At 39.9% G+C, this 16,862-nt stretch overlaps 1 protein-coding gene across 1 annotated transcript in view; it reads right to left on the bottom strand.

Moving 5' to 3' along the window:
* The window catches only part of WDFY4 (WDFY family member 4), a 118,266-nt gene that overhangs the window by 67,119 nt on the left and 34,285 nt on the right, over positions 1-16,862 (bottom strand). Inside the window, exons 20-36 of the mRNA XM_031505246.1 lie at positions 15,437-15,668; positions 13,365-13,516; positions 12,722-12,833; positions 12,420-12,610; positions 10,746-10,898; positions 10,326-10,399; positions 9,359-9,520; positions 7,132-7,223; positions 6,139-6,238; positions 5,133-5,338; positions 4,363-4,532; positions 3,878-4,003; positions 3,283-3,444; positions 2,970-3,167; positions 1,867-1,984; positions 1,132-1,289; positions 451-689 (exon numbers count right to left, since the gene is read on the bottom strand). Of these exons, the coding sequence (XP_031361106.1) occupies positions 451-689; positions 1,132-1,289; positions 1,867-1,984; positions 2,970-3,167; positions 3,283-3,444; positions 3,878-4,003; positions 4,363-4,532; positions 5,133-5,338; positions 6,139-6,238; positions 7,132-7,223; positions 9,359-9,520; positions 10,326-10,399; positions 10,746-10,898; positions 12,420-12,610; positions 12,722-12,833; positions 13,365-13,516; positions 15,437-15,668 (2,645 nt within the window). The remainder of the gene's footprint in view (positions 1-450; positions 690-1,131; positions 1,290-1,866; positions 1,985-2,969; positions 3,168-3,282; positions 3,445-3,877; positions 4,004-4,362; positions 4,533-5,132; positions 5,339-6,138; positions 6,239-7,131; positions 7,224-9,358; positions 9,521-10,325; positions 10,400-10,745; positions 10,899-12,419; positions 12,611-12,721; positions 12,834-13,364; positions 13,517-15,436; positions 15,669-16,862) is intronic.

The raw sequence follows: 16,862 nt of genomic DNA, 5'->3' as shown, positions 1-16,862 counted from the left end.
AAATGTTGCAGCTCAGATCCAAGCAACAAGAACACAAAGATCACAGGATCCATTCACACTTCTATATATGTTTTAAATGCACCCACACACAAATGACTGCTGGATCAGGAAAAAACATCTCACTGAATTACCGCATGCAGATATCTCGGAGAATGGCCACCTACATTATTTGGGAGTGGTCCTAGCCCACATCCCAGGAAGATTTCCAGATCCTCATTTTCCTGATGGGCTTGTGAGCCAGCTGCACTGAAATCAATTCGAGCTTGTTAACTGCAGTTACTACTCTGAAGTGAGCAGGCTGCTGGAAATGCTGGATCCAGCTCAGTCTCAGTTTCTAGTGATTCCCCAGGCTGGATATTGCCTGAGTTATGTAACATGTCCCCCTCTGCACCCACTTCCATAGGTATAGCACAAAGATATACACAAACACAATAAGATGAACATCTGTACCTGCCCGAGTTCAGTTGGCAAAGGCAGTACATCAGGCAAATCACAAAATTACTATTTGAGTTGTATGTTGCAAAAATCATGTCCCACTGCTCTTGGAGAACAATGAGAGTATTCAGGACATTAAACTGTTCAGGCAGTGATTGTTGTGGTCTGGATAAGCAGTATAGAATGGCTCTGTTTAAGCAGCTGTACAGGGCACTGAGGAAAAATTCCTTTTGAGGAACAGAGCTTTCTAAGACCTGTGAAAACACAAAGCAGCAGTTACTTGGCTTGCTCAAAGAACTTTCTCCCCAAGGATCCACTCCTCCCACTTCATTTAAGCTGTTGGAAACTTATTTCAGCAAAATTCCCCTGAACTACCTGTTACATAAAAATTTTCTTTTCCTCTATTTCTGCTGAAGTCCCCATAATTGTGGAAGAGATTAATTTATCCCAGTTCAGCAATGTGTACATAGCCAACAGAGTGTCACAAAACAGTTAACTATCCTTTCTTTATGCTGTACCATCTCTCTCTAATTATAATTTACAGCTGTTATGTTCTCATGCAAAAAACCAGGAATAACAACAACCACCAAATGGATTACAGCCATCTTCTTCAGAATTGCAGTATCATGACCTCTGTGTAAAAGCCAGCATGTTACAGCATGTTGATAAAAGGTGGGGAGAAAAAACGTTACTCACACACATAATCTGTTTGGCAATGAAGATCAGGATTTGCTTGGGGTCAGCCACAAACATTCTGCTGCTCAGTTTCTCAACCAGCTTCTGAACAAAATAAGCAATATTCATCATGGATAGGGGTGCAGCTGATTCTGAAGTACCATGAGGATCAGTGCTTGCTGGAGAGGATATTAAAGGGTTGATTATTCCATAACAAGAGGAAATGAAAAAAAAGTGAAATGTGAGTTTACCAGAGCTGAGAAGGAACAGTCTCATGCCACAACATCTGAGAGCTGGGATATGTCTAAGAAGACTCTAGGTATAACCAAAACACCTTACTCAGACTAGAAATGACAGCTCCATCTTGAGGATGGAACCAATCTCACTAAAATGCTGTAATGAAGAACTGGTTTAGCTAGTGACTTAGAAAGGAGAGCAGTAACATCTAAGTTAATGGGGCTGTTTCCAGAAGCATTCAAGGATAAACCTAGATTTCTTTCTACATACTCCCTTTCTAATATTCAGAATCTCTTCTCAAAAAGAAAAAAAGCAAGATGCTCTCCAGAAAAATTATAAAATTACAGTAACTTATGCAAACTGGCTTGCAGCAAGATAGAATGGACAGTGGAGCCTGCTGAGCTGGACTGTCCTTCCTAGCTATTGCTTCCAAACCTTTCTAAAAATTACACCTACATGCAAATATCAATTAGCATGGTATTTCAAAAATAATTAAACAATCTGATTCTCACCACTCACCCCTTGGTCTCATTTTCCCCTCGCCTTGGCTGGTAACCTGAAAGACATCCATGGCAGACAGCAGAACTTTGGTTTGAAAAAGTCTCCTTTGCTCACTGGTAGCATCTTCTGGAGAAGCCTATACAGTGTTGGCATACATGTTAGTACAGCAGGAAAACAGCAAATCTGACTCAACTTCACTTTCAGCAAGAGCACATATGTGGACAGCTACTGGACAACAAATGAGATGGCAGAACTTCATTCCCAACTGGAAAACAAGAAAATCTTACATAGGACTACACCATCTAGCTGATAGCCTGCACAATCACCCTCTGCACACTGAACAGAAACAAGGCTTTGTAAAGGGCCTGAATTTGGCTCACAGGTAGTTCCCAAGAGATCTTGTGCTCAGGGAGATTGAGCTCCATTACCAGCCCCAGGATTCAGACAGTCAGAAATCCAAACTCTATTTCAACTGTACCAAACCTTAGGATAGTATATATAAACCTCTAGGGAGCTGGTGCTCCAAAGACGATTTAACTCATTACAATTGCAGTCAAGCTTATATTCATTACTATTTGTATTACTAAACTAAGTCTGCATCAGAACTCACACCTGGGACACCTGGAGTATGACAATTTGGAGCTGAATCCTAAATTTTTAATTTTCCCCTTTCTTCAGACTACTCTAATTCTCTAGAGTGCTTTGAGTGGCTGAAATCTATAATCAGACTCAGCTGCTACAGCTTGTACTTACAGCAGAGACAGGGGTTTTTGTTTGAGAACTGAGATTTTGTTATCTCAAAAATCAGTACACAGGATGGATGCTCCATGTGACATTTCCTGTTCTCAGCAAATTCAAGGGGTGCCCTAATGACAAGCACATATTACTAAGGAAAAGGAATTTTTTTCACACCTCTCTTCAATATTAAACATTGCCTCAAAAACGTCTTTTCTGTTTTCCAGGGACAGCATTTTATTAGTTCACATTAATGCAGAGGAATTAGAGAAGTCCTTTCTTTTTGTCACTGTTAGCACTTTTGTTACTAAGTCACTAGAAGGATATGTCCCGTCCTTCCACCCCCAGTGCAAGGTAGAACAGCAAAGCCTGCTGATGAGATAAACCTCAAGAAGCAGCTCAAGGGGATGTCCTTGTTTGTTTGCTGGGATGTTGAGAAGACTGTCCATCACAAGGACTCGCACAAAATCCCACACTTGTTTCTTGGCAGGGTGTGGTGAGAGTGGGAGAGAGGAGGGATCAGCACAGCCTTTCCCTTCGGCAATGGCAGGACCATCAGGAGTCAAAAGGCCTTCAGACCCACCCTGTGAAAGCAGATAGCAATACAATTTCACTCAGTCTACTGTAAATTGATTTTTTTTTTCTCCAAGGGACCCACCTCTGGTCTGAAGGGCTTATGGCTGCCTCCTGTGCACATACCTTGGGTGGTCCTGAATGAAAAGCAAGCATAGCCAGAGTTTTCAAGAAGTCAGGACAGTGCCACATGGGGTCCTGTGTATAACTGTGATAGATCAAGCTCAGAAACTCGACAACATTCCTTGGATAGGCAATTGCCCAGGAGGATTCTGCATCTGCAATAGGCTGAACAGACAAATGTGCATCTGGTCAAGGCAGCATTCCTCTCATTCATAAAAGCTCATCTTTGTTCCTCTTTTGGTTTTCCTAAGCAAACATGACACAGCCATAAAAGTCAGATAAGGCACCAGCAGCCAACCCCCACATTGCAGACTGAAGACACACCCAACCAGAAAGGTGACATATCATCATCAAGAATGTAAAAACTGAGTACTGTTGTGGGCAAGATCTGTCTCTGCTCTCTCTCAAACATGAGCCCACGACATCCTGTGCTGCATAACCAGGGCAGTAGTAGTTGTGCCCCTTGGCAGTTCAGTGTTGCCCTCTGAGGGCAGAGCAGGACGAGGGATCACAGGCAAAGGCTGCCACCAGCATCTGTCACACCTGGGCTCTTTATTCAGCCACTCACACTGCATTGTCCTTGCAAGGAAACACCTACCTTATCCACAGTGAATCTAACCATTTCCAGCAGTAACACAGCTGCCTCTGCACACAACCCAAATTTGAGGACATTCTCTCTAAGGTGGTGCTGCAAGATCCACTGCAACATAGACTCAAGATCTTTCTACACAGGAGGAAAGAGATTTCATTAAGAGATGGGAATTGTATATGATACATCACGAACAATTCCTCCTGCTCTCTCTACATCAGAACAAAACCAGTATGTGTCTATCTCCAGCAGCTCATTCCTCTCCTATTACATTTGTAACATTTAACACCTGCATGAACCAGGTTGTTCCAAACATAAATTTTCTTCAATAAAAGTTAACTTAATTTTAAAAATATGAATAGTTTTTATTATTACAAAACCCAAGTAAGGTTAACATGCCAGAGAATCCTCTCATGGAAAAGGGCATAAAACATCAAAATAGTAATGCAATAGCAGCTCCAGGTGCTTGTCTGCTATTTCTTTTTTCATCATACCTTGGCTGCTTCAGGTGGTTCAGACTGTGGAGTTGCCAGAAAGAGCTCTGCCACAACTAAGTAGATCTCAGGGATGTGAACATGATCAGTCAGACATCTTTGCAATACAGAAAATCCAAAAATCAAGAAGTAGCCATTGTCAGGCACTGGAGGAAGACTTTTTAAATTATCTTCAAAGGAAAAGAAAAGGAAAGTGACTAAAAATAAATGTCATATCAGGAGAAGGATTACTGACACAACTTTATCCTCATTGTCTCTGTCCCAGAACACTCAGTAGTCTGCTATGCTGCAGTATCAACAGCTTAAAAAACACCCCCAGACTAACAGATTAAAATTTTTTCTACTATCACTTTTGTTAAAGGGCTTTCTCCCTGAATTATTTTTCATCCTTTCTCCTCCCTTTCTTAGAACCCCAGGACTAATTATCAAAAAGCAGGCTGAACAAATCTTTAAAATACAAAAGGTTTCAGAGCACAAGTTGACATCTGAACACCTCACAGGCTTATCAAGTAGCTTAATTTTGTGCAACACAAAAAGGCCCATCTCCCTGCAGATGCTAATCAGAATTGCTAATTACCTGCAAGGAAGAAGTTATACCTCCTACTTTTCAGGACAGAAATGCTGCAGTACCAGGACAAGTTTGCCCTAGAAAGTTATTTAAATTCTTGGTCTACTGAGATCAGTGGGAATTCTCCTATCATGTACGCAAAGATCTTCTATCACTGAGCTGGATCAAGGCAGTATTTTGGGAATGTTAAACCAACACATACCCATTAGAATATTCAAGCCTGCAGAGCTGTTTTCCAGCCAACGCCCAGCCACTATCCCCTCCTTGAATTTGTTCAGCAGCAAACGATTTTGGAGGAAGCACAGAAGCAGTTTGATTCCTAGGACAACTGTGCTGAAGTGCAGGTAACTCTGTGTGAACAGCAGAAACCAGTCGGGCCCCAGTGTCAAAAATGTCTTTTCTTTTTCCCTAGGACAAACAGGTAAAGGAAAACATGTGGAAGGAAACATGGTGGAAGACAAAGGAGATATTATGTAAAATTATCTTGAAATTATTTAGAACCTCATGTTTCTCTAGAAAAAAAATCCCATTAAAGGTGTACCTTTAGAGAATCGCAAAGATTTAGCAACAAGCTCATCCACACAGTTGAAGTCATTCAATTCCTGCTACATCTAACTTTGTATCACTGTTAACCAAACCAGTTAATTAATATGAAATCCCTTCTGAGGGTGTGTATCAATAAAAGATGTAAACTACATCACAGACCAGATCTTTCAAGCTATGAAATTCAAAATTCTGGTTTAAATTTTTAAGTCCAAGATGTGCTATCTAATGAAAATGCACAATTACAACTCCCAGCACTATGAAATCTACCTTTCAGTTATGAAAGGTAGAATTATAATAATGGCATTCTCATGGTTACGATAGAGTGGTGAAGTAATCCCACATTAGATTGACTTGAATTTCAGAGACAGATGGGATTTCTTCAGCCCCTGCTATACAGAAGAAACATCAATATCCAAGTTCCCCCTTCACCATGTTTTCTGAAAAAATGAGGCTTTCCAAAATGAATATCAGATGTGTCATCAGACCACCCAGCTGAGTGAATGTCAGATAAATCACTGACAAAAAAGTCTCTCTGAATGCAATCTGCTCTTACTTAGTATTTGATAAAATTCAAACATCAGTGTGTTTAGTCCTGGTTAAGCACCAGGAAGATGAAAAATCTGGGAGACAGAGACACTTAATTTCCTAATGGCTCTACTTACTCAGAGGACAGGTGAAGTTTGTCTGAACGTATTACATCTAACAGCATCTTCAGTAGCTGGTTTCGTAGGCAGATTGTCTTTCCTGATGTTTGGTTTAAGGCTACAAATATCAGAAAGAAATAAACAGTAGAGACAAAAGATGTTCCATTGCTTTGATGAACAATTTTGTTTGCACCCAGTTAGCCCTGTAGAAGTACTTATATCTGGGTTTTGCAGAGTAAAAAGATGCAGACATCAAATTTTAGACATAAAGATTCCTGCTAATATAAGAAACAACCAGTGCTTACATTGCCTAAGTCTTCTCTTTAGAGTTATTTAAAACTCATTCAGACTGCATGTTGAACAATATCTCAGAGGAAGCAGTTTCAGGTTAACTAAAGAAAGAAATGTAAACAGGCAATCTGACTTGTACTGCCTAGCTGAGATGTCCATATACAAACTGCAGTTACCACTGTCACCTTAATATGATCTGTTGTTTAGAGGTGCAATAACAATAAAGACTCAACTGAAAGATCCCAGTGAAAGGGCCAAATGACTGGATGTTCCTCCATGTGAACCTGAAAAATACACAGCTACTTTAAGAGGTCCAGAGCTCTACACTGTTATTTACTACACCTGTAAGTGTAGTAAAGTCTTCACAGAAAATCCAGGATGCCCATTGAAGTTTTATTCCTTGTAACAAACAGCCCAGTAAGTTGGTTTGGGGGCAATTTCAATTTAATGTCCTTTCCTCTCCATGTATATCTGAAATCCAGCATTGTGTTGACTCTGGATAATGCAGCGAAAGTACTGCTGGTTTATTAGCAGAGAGAGAACAAAGGGTCACCTCAGTGCAACCTGTCCCTCTCCAGATGAAGAAATTTGAATTTTGCCTCCTCCTGCTACAGGAGGCAGAAACACTAATGTTGCAATTAGAGTTCATCAGGTCCTGGGGAGGGAGGGAAATACTGTAGTTAAACTATCACAACACATACCCCAAAGGCAGCCCCTCACCTTCAGTGGGTCTCTCAGCCACACTATCCAGGTAAAACTGATTTTCATCCACAGAAGAGGGTTTCAAGGTGTAAACAAGGAACAATCCAATCCTTGCAGAAAAAGAGTGAAGCAGTTGTGGTCAACAGAAATATATTAATCTACTTACTTGGAGATTATATGCAAAGCTGTGTACTGGTTAACTGACTCAACAACCATCATTAGAAAGTCTAGCCACTTCAGATATATGATGAAAACTTTATAAACTAGAAAGTAAATTAAAAGGTCACAGAATGTGGTGTGTTGAAAGGTACCCAGAAGGATCATCAAAGCCCAACTCCTGGCCCTCAGCAGGATGCTCCAAGAGTCACATCTATACCTGAGAGTTTTGTCCAAACACTTATTGATCTGTCAGCTCTGGTGCTGTCACCACTTCCCTGGGGACCCTGTTCCAGTGCCTGACCACCTTCTGGGGGAAGAACTTCTTTCTAATATCCAGTCTAAACCTCTCCTGACAACTTCAGACCATTCCCTCAGGTCCTGTCACTGTCACCACAGAGAATTAGATCAGTGCCTGCCCCTCCTCTTCCCCTCAGAAGGAAGTTGTAACTGCAGAGATGTCTGCCCTCAGTCTCCTCCAAGCTGAACAGAACAAATAAACTCAGATACTCCTCATCTGACTTCCCCTCAAGGCTCTTCATCTTCGTGGCCCTTCTTTGGATGCTCTCTATTAACTTATCTTTCTTATATTGTGATGACAACCTATCTACAAAGCAAAGTAAAATATATTCTGCTATGAAAATGTTTTCTCTATCTACTTTAAAGGTTTTTCACCAAGAGGAAAGGAGTTGAGTAAAGCAATCAGTTTATATGAAAGATTCTGAGCAGCCTGTGGCATCCCAGTATCACTGTTATCAGCACTTGGTTTCCAAGCATACAGAGAACAGAGAAACCTTGGCAGGTTCACTGTGAGGAGGACTGGAACCCTTTTTACACCTGTAATTGGCTTTGATGCATTACTTGGTTCTAAGGACAAAAAGATTAATGTGATATATACACATTTAGTGAAAGTGCACACTCTCCTCCTGCTCACAAGAAGGATATTTCTTAAGGAACAGAACACCAGTTGTTCTGCAGGAATAGCCCACACAGCAATTCCCTCTACAAGTCCAAATCTAGACCAGCAGAAACTCCAGTACCTCTCAGTGCTGCTGAGAGCCTGTTACAGTCTCTGCAGTCCTGGAGCTAGAAGGACAGGGACAGAGTGTTGTCTCTGTCTTCTCTCAGCACTCATGGGCATGAAAACAAATCATATTACCATGGACTAAAAAATAATGATTATTTAAGAAAAAATGCTCATTCACACTCCTTACAACACAACAAATTTGACACACTAAATCCACGACTCTCACCTATATGAAAAAAGAACAGACTAATTCCTATAAGCCCAGGGTAGGAATATACATATAGATAACATATATCCAGGAGCATACAGTCACAAAAAAGCTGGAAAACACCAAGTTCATGTATTAGATTACTCCTTAAACTTAACTAATAGTTAACTATTAGAGGCACTCATATACTTCAACAGAGCAAAAAGCTGAGTCCACAGATTTGACATGCTACTCTGTTTTTACATTTTATTAAAAACACAGCTTTCATTGGTGCAATGCATTTCCCTGGGAATTAGGTGGCTGCAGAGAGCACTACGTGGACATTCTCAGTTGATGTGTTGCAGGTTGATACAATTAGGCTGGGAATATAAAATGAAGCAGTGCTTACATTCTATGAAGACTAAACAAAGATTTAAATGCTATGCTTCATGAAATCCTGACTAACACAACTGATTGAAATTCAGGAACAAAAAGGATTGTTACTGGGATATAAGCCAAACCAACAGGATTAGGTACACAGTTCTTTGGGACCAGATTGTAATACTGTAGTGATACTTTAGGGACAAGGCTGTAATGAAACCAAATATTAAGTAACCAAATATTTGAGTAATCCCAGTCATTCCTACAGAACTGTCTGTGCTACCATTATAACAGGAATCACCCAATTCACCTTCACACAAATAGAGGGTTGGAGTGAATAAAAAGTTTTTCACCTGGGGATCCTGCAGTTGCCAAAGTCCTGGTGTTCTGCCAAAGACAATGTGAGGGAAGCTCTACTGTTGAGCTCTCTCCAGCTCTAGCAGAAGCATAGCTCATCTGCAATCTGAGGAAAAGCCATAGACCTTGAGGGTTACCTGAGAACATCCCTTGTATTAAAGTATCCTTGCAAGAGATGGGACAGAATAGTGCAGGCCACAGTGATCTTGGAGCTGCTGATTTCAGGATCATTGAAAAGGAAAACAAGCTTTGGCACCATTTGCACCTGGTAGGCAATTGCAATATTCTGACCTGCATCTCTGTAAAAAAAGCACAGGGACTATTAAAAGCTTCTACTAGAAATGACCAAATTTGCAGAGTTTCAGCTAAAAGGATTCTCAGGTTGCACTGATACTTTGCACTTCTGGCTTCTAATGCTGTCTTTATAACATTTCAAATATTGTTAGACAAATTGAGCATGTGTCAATGATGGAGATCAGATGACTACTTTGTGTGTTCTACTCTTCTCCTCTGAGAAGTTTCTCTCCCCCAGAAACTACTGCATTCCAACAAGTTTGAAGAAAACATTATTGCATTTTCAAGCAGTGAGTTGGTAGCAAAAATGCAATTCCTGTAAAACGTAACAAGAGGCACCAGACAGCTCTGCACAGAGCTTTCTGCTACCAAAAAGCAGGAATCTAGCTTTACTCAGTCCCTCATCCATGCTTTGTCTCTTTAGATATGTTTAGTTCTAGCCCTGATAATTAAGAATATTGATAAAATGGTTGTGTTTTGATTTTAAACACAACTTCAATAATATATTTTTCAAAATTATTTTATAGTCAAATAAAATATTAAGATTTCCCTTCCCCAGCAGATATTTAAACTTGCATTGTACAGCAGTGGTTCCATGTGAACTAGGCAGCCAGATATCTTTTCCCAGACTGGTCCTGACCAAATCATTAACTCCAGGCTTGAAAGAGCAATACAGGAGTGATTTACTGAATTCACAGGAATCCTCTGATTCCAACTGGGATTAGGCCCTTCATATCCACCTCAGAATTCCATCTTCAGGTTACAGATGAGTTTGTCCCACAGTTTTCTGATTCAAACACAAGTTTATACCTGGAGGACTGCAAGATCTCCACAAGATGGGAAAGAAGAATAAGGTCAAGATTTTCTGGTGCTTTCATCCAAAGCTGAAAGACAAAGGAAAGCAGAGGTTTTACTGCTCTGCTGAGCTGTGAGAACAGTAGCTGCATCAGAGAAACAGTTAAAACTACTTTAGGGAGAGACCATCATAAACTTTAAGTGTTTCTGTAATGCAGCCTGCAGTCCCTGCTAGTGCAGGGAACTGTAGCTCCAGTTCTAGCCCTGAGGAGCAGACCCTCTGGGAGTGTTCCTGCAGACCTGGGGGGGCCCACAGTGTGATAGTGCACAACACACAAATATTGGATCCAGGAGATGCTATGAACAAACCAAATCTTGTATTATAAACCCATCTTTAATCCAGCCAAAGCCACAGAGTAACATGAGCAGTTTTACCTCAAAGTTGCAGAGAACATACTGGAATGCACTATAATTCTTGATGACAGAAGACTCAAAGCCCAGCTCAGCTGTGCCCACTAGGGAGAACATTAACTGTAAAATCCTGTTGTTTAGCAGCTGAGTTTTCTTCTTCAACAGATAGCTCAGCAACTGAAAAGAGAAGACTGAGTAAGTACCTGCCAAGTATAAATCTGTATTTAATTCAAGACCCACATATTCTTTAATCAGATCTAGCAGTCATGCATGCATGCATTTTGCATAAGCATCATGAAGAAAATTAAGATTTCAGTCCAGACATAAAATTTCATGCAGAATGTATAAGGGTGAATTTTTGAAGGAGCTTGACAACTCTGTGGCATTGAACAGGAGGAAAATATGTGCCATATTATGTTGAATATAGTTTTTAAAAAGCAACAGACAAATATAACTGTAAATAACCAAAGTAGGTGTCCTATGCTATTCCTCATGGATACATTGTTAATTGCTTACAAATGGTGCTAATTTAAAAAAATATTCATTTTTACCTCCTCAAATGAAAAACATTTGTGAAACATTGCAAGTTTCTCAACTGAGCCTACCTTTGATTATCCAAGAATTTCCCCATACTGTGAGAAGAATGTTCAGAAAACCATTACATTTTGAACAGTTTGGGAAGAATATAAATTAATTGGAAAGTACATATCAAGACACATTTATTACTTGGCTGTTAAAAAAAGCTTCACTCCATTGCAATATAATGATCAGTTACATGGAGAGAACACTATTTAGCAAAAAATTAAAAGGAACAGCTCATACACAATATAAAGACAGGCATTGACCTACAAAAAAGGATTGGGCAAGCAATATTTAAGTAGGATAAATATATTCATATAAATGGTAATCAATTTATGAACAATTTGCATGTTGGGAAAATGGAAAGTTTATAATAAATCTTTAATGAAACCCTAATGTTAAGGGTCTTGTTTGGAACTTTCTATATTAAAGAGTCTTCTCTGTTCCTTCAGAGTTCTCTGCTTCACCGACACAGCACAAAGTAAATGATACTAAACTGAAACTTCATACTTGAGCCTCTATCCATCCAATATTACATATTTAGGCTTTACATACAACATAGCATCTGCATATTTACATCTGCATAGCTTTCAGGTTTCAAGATTAATTTGGGACAGATCTAACCAATGCAATTCAGGCAGGACTTATTTATATCAGCACAATTCCTCATACACAGTGAAGACTGAGCCACAGGGATTTATTGCCAGCCCTACACTGGGGCAGTCCCTAAAGAGGAATCTTAGGCTGTATGAGCCAAGGGGAGGAAGAAAAACTGCCTGAGAAGTGGTCTTCTGTGTGTGGGATCAAGTGTGTGGTAAAAGGGGAAGAGTGGGTCAGTCACAAATCTGCTGCACTGGCTTATTTAGTTTATTAAATCATGTCTGACCGAGAGGCATCTGTCCTCACATTTCTTTCAGCAGAAAACTGTTACAGAGGTTCACAGGGACTGTAAGCACAGGAGACAGAGCACTATCCTATATCCCCCTCCTAATTTATTAAATTCCAACCACAAGTGTCTATAGTCAGGATATATTTGGTTCATTCCCATTGATAGATTTGGGGATAAATATCTACAAGGGAAAGACTATAACCAGAATGAATGAACAAAAGTGTGCCTACCTGGTATCCATGAATGTGCCTCATCAGTTTTTCACTCAAGGGGCTACTGTTGAGGATGGAGTTCAGGACTTTGACAGCTGCATACATGGTGTGGTCATCACGGGCCATAGCAATGAGACCCAGGAGAATGGCAGGGCCTCCAATAAAGTTCAGGCTGGTAGCTGCTGGGGAGGACTGGAACACTCTTACCCCTAGGAAATTGCAGTGTTACTCTACCAGGAAGTTACACAGACAATCTATTATTGAACAGAATAAAGCTCCACTCTTAAAAGAATGTGAAACATTAAGACAAGTGCATTTACCATGTTGGCCCACAGCAGCTGACCCAATAGTCCGCAAGGAACCTGAGAGGTGTCCAGCAATATTCTTAGCTAGGAATATTGGAGTTGAACTGTCCCGAGAATTAATCCCAATCTAAAAAGATAAAAGGCACTTTAGGAAAAACTTTTGTAATACTGGGGACACTAAAAAATGCATGCTCTAATACTTTGGATTATTTAAATAATTTTAGACTATGAAAACTGTATTTTTTCATAAAAAAGTTGATTGTAAGGACAAATATTCACCCACCAACAACATCCCACAATGCCACTACTTTCACATATCAATAGACCTGGTATTAGCAAGAATGATAGAATAGCACATGAAAAGTCCTTGTGTAAGGCATTAAGAAAGCACAGACAAACAAATTATCATAAAACTTGAAAAATATGGCTTCTGTTCCCATTTAAAAAAAAAAAAAAATTAACATTGTGCTCACACTGTCCAATTTATTCCTCTCCATAGGTGAAAATTAACCTATGAGTAGAACAAAGTTAAGGAATGGAAAAAAGTTTAAAAAAAATGATCTCTGAAGGTACACAGGTAAGACAAAGTCAGAAATTTGGCTCTAGGAAACTGATTAGAAGCCACAGAAAACTTGTGTAAGGAAGGGAAATTTGTGACCTCTTTGGCAATCAGTCGACCATCCACTTCATTGTAAGAGCTCTTTATATCTTGGACTGTAGTGAGAGATGAGCACACAGCATTGATTCCAAAAGAAATCTTATCTTCTGCCACCAGAGGGGCGATGATATGATCACTGCACTGGTCCTCACCTAAAACAAGAAAGACTGTGGATGTCTGAAGGAACTTCACTGTTCAATATGCAAAGTAGGAGAGAGGCAGGTGAAAAATAACTGGAGGAAACTGATGTTTAGGAAAGAATTTTACTTTGTCTTAACTATAACTGGGAAAAAGCATTCACAATTTGCAACACAGGCCCTGGAAGCTTGCATCACCAGTGCTTGGCTGTGTGCTCTGGTAACTGCTTTGCCTTGATTCTATATACTCTCATAAAATCTCATGAAGCTCAGAAATGTCCAGAATAAACCTCTCTCTGTCCACACAATATAAACAAACTTTCTGGTCATAGAAAACATTTCAGAGGCCTTCTGGGTTTCTGGGAACTTCATCGGGGTACTCAAAGCAAAGATTTGTGTGGAAGAAGCAGAAGCAAAAGTTCAGAGCTGCCAACTCACATTTAGGAAGCTTCTTAAAAGTACAAGGTTCAGCAGTTTAGTATGAAATTCTCTTATGCATTTTTTTAAAGAATTTTCTATTCCTTCTCACACTTGGAAAAACTATATGTATCTTTATTTTTTAAAAAAAGTCAAGTTGTATTTTTGACAGTTTTATAGACTGGGAAAACAGCTGACTTTCAAAACTGTTTACTAGTGCTGGTAACAGAGCCTATTTAAGCAAAAAATTAGTTCACAAACCACATGAAGATTAACTATAAATAAAATGCCTCAAGGCTGTGTCACCATTTCCCTTCCAGCAGGACTTGGTCTGCAGACTAAGCCTCTGTACAACTGCAGCTGACTAACAAGAAGCCATGAGATAGCGGGGAGACAGGTCACAACACTGCCAAAAATTGCCACTGCTGTTTGCAGTGAGGTCACAAATCCATTTTAAGGAAAAAAAAACAACCTAACTGTAGTATTTGGGAGGATTGTGTAAAACTTTTTTTAAGTCAAAATTTCTTTTTGCATGAGTTCCTTTGGGTGTTTTGATGGAAAAGGGAGAGTGAGTTAATTTCACAATTAGATCACATCTTATATGTTGTTCAGTGATCTCCCCTAAACAGGGCATCACTAGAGTCAACACGGCCACAACCTGTCATTAGAACTGAAGTCCATCTGGGAAGAACTATGCAGAAAACAAATCACCCAGACTTCATAAAGACTCAATGATTCAAAAAACCAAATAATTCTGACTTGAACAGGTAAAGTTTTTATTTCAGAGCTCTACTTTGACACCATTTCTGTCTCAACAACCCCTTCCCAGATTTGACTTGCAGTTTTTTGTGGAGATCGACAACATTCTGTTTTAGGGAGTACTCTCAGCCAGTCTTTTTACATTCTTTTAGGCTGGAGCATGACGAAGAAAGATTATTTTGCTGTTTTCAAATGAGAAATGACCATCCCATTTCATCCCAAGCTCTAGCACAGAGGGGAATGCACTACTTGTTGAACAAAAAGTAATAAATAACTGAAATGTTTTGTCTGTTTAATAATTGAAACTAACAGCATACTTTAGTTGAAAAGCCTCTTCATTAAATTGAATATAATTTACTCCCCTGCCCCTATCTCCCATTCTGCAGGCATTTGCAGCTAAACGCCATACTTCTTTCTGCCTTTTTTTTCCTGTTATCACTGTTAATGCAGAATGTCTCAGTTAAAGCTTCTGCTTTAATGTTTGTCCAACAGAAATCACAATCTTGCAACTCAGATCATGTTATCCCTCTTTACTCTTCATCTCTCTGCTGCTTGATTCCTACCCTTCTTTCCAATCCACAGTATGTTACAAGATCCTCATGTATCTTACTACAATCTTGTACAACATTCAGTAATGCAGTTTTCCAGACTTTTAGAGTAATCTCTAGACACAGTTGGAACACTAATAGAAGATTACACTAATAAAAATAAAACTACTCTGACAAACAAATAGTGGTGGGTATGAGAATTACCACATACCTTGAAGCTGTACTGCTTGGAAGTTGCTACAATATTGAGGACCAAGCTTAATAATAACTTCTATTGTTTCCACAGAAATGGCTTCTTCAAACAAGTGCGTAGGACCAAGACGCCAGGCCAAGGAAGACTTCTGTTTCCAAATCCGAGGAGTAGCAATGTACCCATAGACATCAACAAAAGAAGAGGGGTCCATGGAAATACAGCCACCTGGTAAAGGCTGCAGATACTGCATCTGCAACAGAGGAGGGGTTCACTGTGGGGATCCAATGCACTCAGGGTGCCCTGGGGTCTTGTCTCTGCGAGGTTCTGCCTGCCACCTCTTTGCTCATTGAAGTCTCAGCTGTGTAATACAATTCCATTGAGCCTGCCTGAGCTGGAGCTCCTTTTCCCACAGCAGCTCTCACAGTGCTGTGCTCTGCACTGGCACCTGCAAAGGGGTTGATAACACACCAGAGTTCTGGCTATTACTGAACAGAGCTGGCAGCATCAGCTCTCCAACATTCCCCTCATTAAGGGGCTGGGTGTGGGCAAGATCCTGGAAGAGCACACAACTAGGCCAGCTGACCCAAATTAACAACAGAGATATTCCATACCATGTAACATCAACACAGACATAAAAGCTAAGGAAAGGAGGAGGAAGGGAGGGAATTCATTATTTACAATGCTTGCCTCCTACAGCAACTGTTCCTTGTGCTGAAGCCCTGCTTTCCAGGAAGTGGCTCAACAGTATACTCCCTGATGTGAAGTAGAGAATAAACTTTTTTTTTTCCTCTTTGCTTATGCACATGAAAACTCACTTCTGCTTTAATAAACTTCCTTATCTCAACTTACAAGTCATTTTTCCACCCTGTTTTCTCTCCTCTATCCAGCTGGGAAGGGGAGTGATACAGCTCCTTGGTGGGCACCTGGCATCCAGCCAAGGTCAACCCACCACAACAATTATAAACTACTGTTCAGAAACTGGACTTTAAGAAGTGCTCCATACATAGGCATTGTGAATGTTTAAGCCTAATTTTTGTTCCAAAAACACAATCAAAAGATTTTTGAGTATTGGCAGAGAAAAACCCTGCCTTGACTCCAAACATATTTTTCCTTTCCTAACTTCATAACCCCGACAGTGACATTCAACACAGAAAGATGAGTTACAGTTACTTTGTACTGGCATAAATGGAGAATAAGCAGATTTTGAAGACTGTAGATTGTCCAATTGCATCAGTAAGCTTCAGTGGAGCTAATATTGTTTAGAAAAATTTATTTGTTTAGGGCCATTTATTTTTGGTACCAAAATAATGATTTGGCCTCCTAAACTGAGTCTATTATTTTATTTAACTGTAGAGAGCTTTAACAGAAAGTAGTTGGAATTTTTTGGTAGAGAGAAACTCTAGTGCACTTTGGGGCTTAGCCCTGTTTTTAACAATTTGTTGTT

The sequence above is a fragment of the Lonchura striata genome, chromosome 7, assembly GCF_046129695.1.
Source record: "Lonchura striata isolate bLonStr1 chromosome 7, bLonStr1.mat, whole genome shotgun sequence".
NCBI classification, from domain to species: Eukaryota; Metazoa; Chordata; class Aves; order Passeriformes; family Estrildidae; genus Lonchura; species Lonchura striata.
The sequence above is the reverse complement of the archived record's forward strand: the minus strand, read 5'-3'. Positions and strand labels throughout refer to the sequence as shown.